Source organism: Cyprinodon variegatus, unplaced genomic scaffold (assembly GCF_000732505.1).
Source record: "Cyprinodon variegatus isolate N-32 unplaced genomic scaffold, C_variegatus-1.0 Scaffold105, whole genome shotgun sequence".
Lineage (NCBI taxonomy): Eukaryota > Metazoa > Chordata > Actinopteri > Cyprinodontiformes > Cyprinodontidae > Cyprinodon > Cyprinodon variegatus.
In genome coordinates, this window is record NW_015150558.1 from 931,680 (window position 1) to 933,813 (window position 2,134).

Genomic DNA, 2,134 nt, shown 5'->3' on the forward strand with positions numbered 1-2,134 from the left:
GACCAGCTCCACCAATCAGCAACCAGAGTCCACTTTGACATCCTGCCCAGTTTGATGCTGCTGCTAAAAGATTTCCTGATTAATCAAACCGATGCTAAAGTAGAACTTCACCTGATGCTCCACATTCCTCATTTTAGGGAAGAAAGGGATTCTTGGAAGAAATGTCATAAAATAAAACTTCTTTCTCCTAATTTTACGACTTTATTCTCGAGATAGAAGAGAAAAAATATATCTCTCTAGCCGAGCCCTAATATTCCGTCGTACCAAACAGATGCCAGCCCTATTCTATTTTTATTATCTGAGAAATTAAATATTTTCATGTTCCCCTTGCAAAGCACTCACGGACCACTGGAGGTACAAGTACCCCCTGTTGGGAATCACTGGTCTATAGCACAAAAAGTCTTTTCACTCGGGTACTATTCTTAATCCAGAGGGTTAAATATGATGTCGATTGACCTTTTGCAGATTTAACGGCTCCCTGTACATGTGAAGGCCGCAGGTTTAGGAGCGAGTTTAGAACACAATCCAGGTGGAACGAAAATAGCTTTTGTCTCACAGCAGGAAAAACTAGAAGACAGAAGGAAGCTGACAGATAAACAACTGGATCATACAAGAAAGAAGAAAATTTTCAAATATGTGAATATGAAAAAAAAACATCTCAGAGAGGAATTCATACTTTGCACATTTATTAATAAGAAAAGATATATTCAGATAAAAAAAGCAAACGTTCCTATTAGAGCACAGGAATAATTGGAATTTATGGGAATAACAGACTGATGTTGGATTAAAAATAAAAAGAATGCATAAAGACAGTAAATTATGGGCTGTAGAACATTATGTCTGCTTTTCATCTTTCATAAAATAGGGAAAAACATGTTGCTATGATGAAACCATGATGATGATGTTAAGACTCCTGGTTTAGAATGCATCTATAATACACCAAAAAACACTCTTAGAAGATATAAAAACAAACTAAAAAAAAGAAAAATTTAATAAGAAGGAAGGAAGGACAAAAGTTGGCCGTCATCAGCAAAGAAAAGCTTTTTTTGCTTTAAACTCTAAATAGCTTGCTTAAAAAACAAAACTGGTGAATAAGGACTTTACAAAAATGTTTAACTGATCTTATATGCAACTTATTTAATCAAACCTGAAATCCGTCTCTTGCATTTACTAATAAGCTTTAATACAAAAAACTTTCAAAAGTAAAAAATAAATTCCATTTTAGCTTTGTTCATTAGCATCCCTCAGATTAAGGATTTTAGTCTTTAATTCAAACATTTATCTGAACTATTTTCGCTTTAACAAGTTAAAACCAGTGTTACAGAAGTTTGGTCTCTAAAAACTGGTCTAAAAAATGAAGAGTTAATTATTTTATTCATTTTTAATTTCTGCAGGATGAAGTGTTTTATTTTAGTCATCTTTTATAATTGATCCAATCAGGTTTTATGTTTGGTGTGTCATGGATTCTATATCCACTAGGGGGCAGTATTGGGGCAGATGTCACTGGTTTCCTCTCCAGCTGTGGACTCTGCTCTGAAGCAGTTGTTGGTGATATACTCCACTTCCAAGAAGCCTTCCAGCTCTTCACTCTCTGATACAAGTTGTCTCCAGGAGCTAATTGGGAACACTGGGAAGGGGCCGCCATGATGGGACGTTGGATAAATGGCTTCTTCTCTGTGAGGAGACCAGATGTTTGCATCCTTTGATGTGAAAACTGACTGAAGTGAATCGAGCTGCTGCTGTTTGATTGGTTGGATGTCGAAGCCTTGTCCTGTGGTTGGATCGGTCCCGGGAACATCCGTAAAGTCCAGCTTGTCAGTCGAGGTGAAGACAGAGAGTTTCCCCATGGACTGCAGGGATGTTTTCTCGCGCAGATCTTCTGATGATGAGAGCCGCTCCTCTGGGGTTACCAGGATAAGATGACTGTCTCCTAGAAAATCCTTCACCTTAAAATCTGAGATATCCAGGAACGTCTTCTGTGCACATTTCTGAGGAAAAGAAGCATAAAGGTTGAAAACGACAGTTTAGTCCAGAGGAATTACAGAAGAACACTCATTGTTATTCAAATGGCCAAACAGGAAACCCATGAACAACCAAAGACTCCAGCAATCCAGGAGAACGATGGGTTGGTTTT

At 37.7% G+C, this 2,134-nt stretch overlaps 1 protein-coding gene across 2 annotated transcripts in view; it reads right to left on the minus strand.

Annotated features, from left to right (window-relative positions):
- Window positions 1–720: 720 nt before the first annotated feature.
- LOC107084616 (interleukin-6 receptor subunit beta-like) overlaps window positions 721–2,134 on the minus strand; it is a 22,142-nt gene continuing 20,728 nt past the window's right edge. For both annotated transcript variants that reach the window (XM_015374538.1, XM_015374537.1), the window contains one exon: window positions 721–1,988. In XM_015374538.1, coding sequence (XP_015230024.1) covers window positions 1,476–1,988 — 513 coding nt within the window. In that variant the 3' untranslated portion in view covers window positions 721–1,475. The remainder of the gene's footprint in view (window positions 1,989–2,134) is intronic.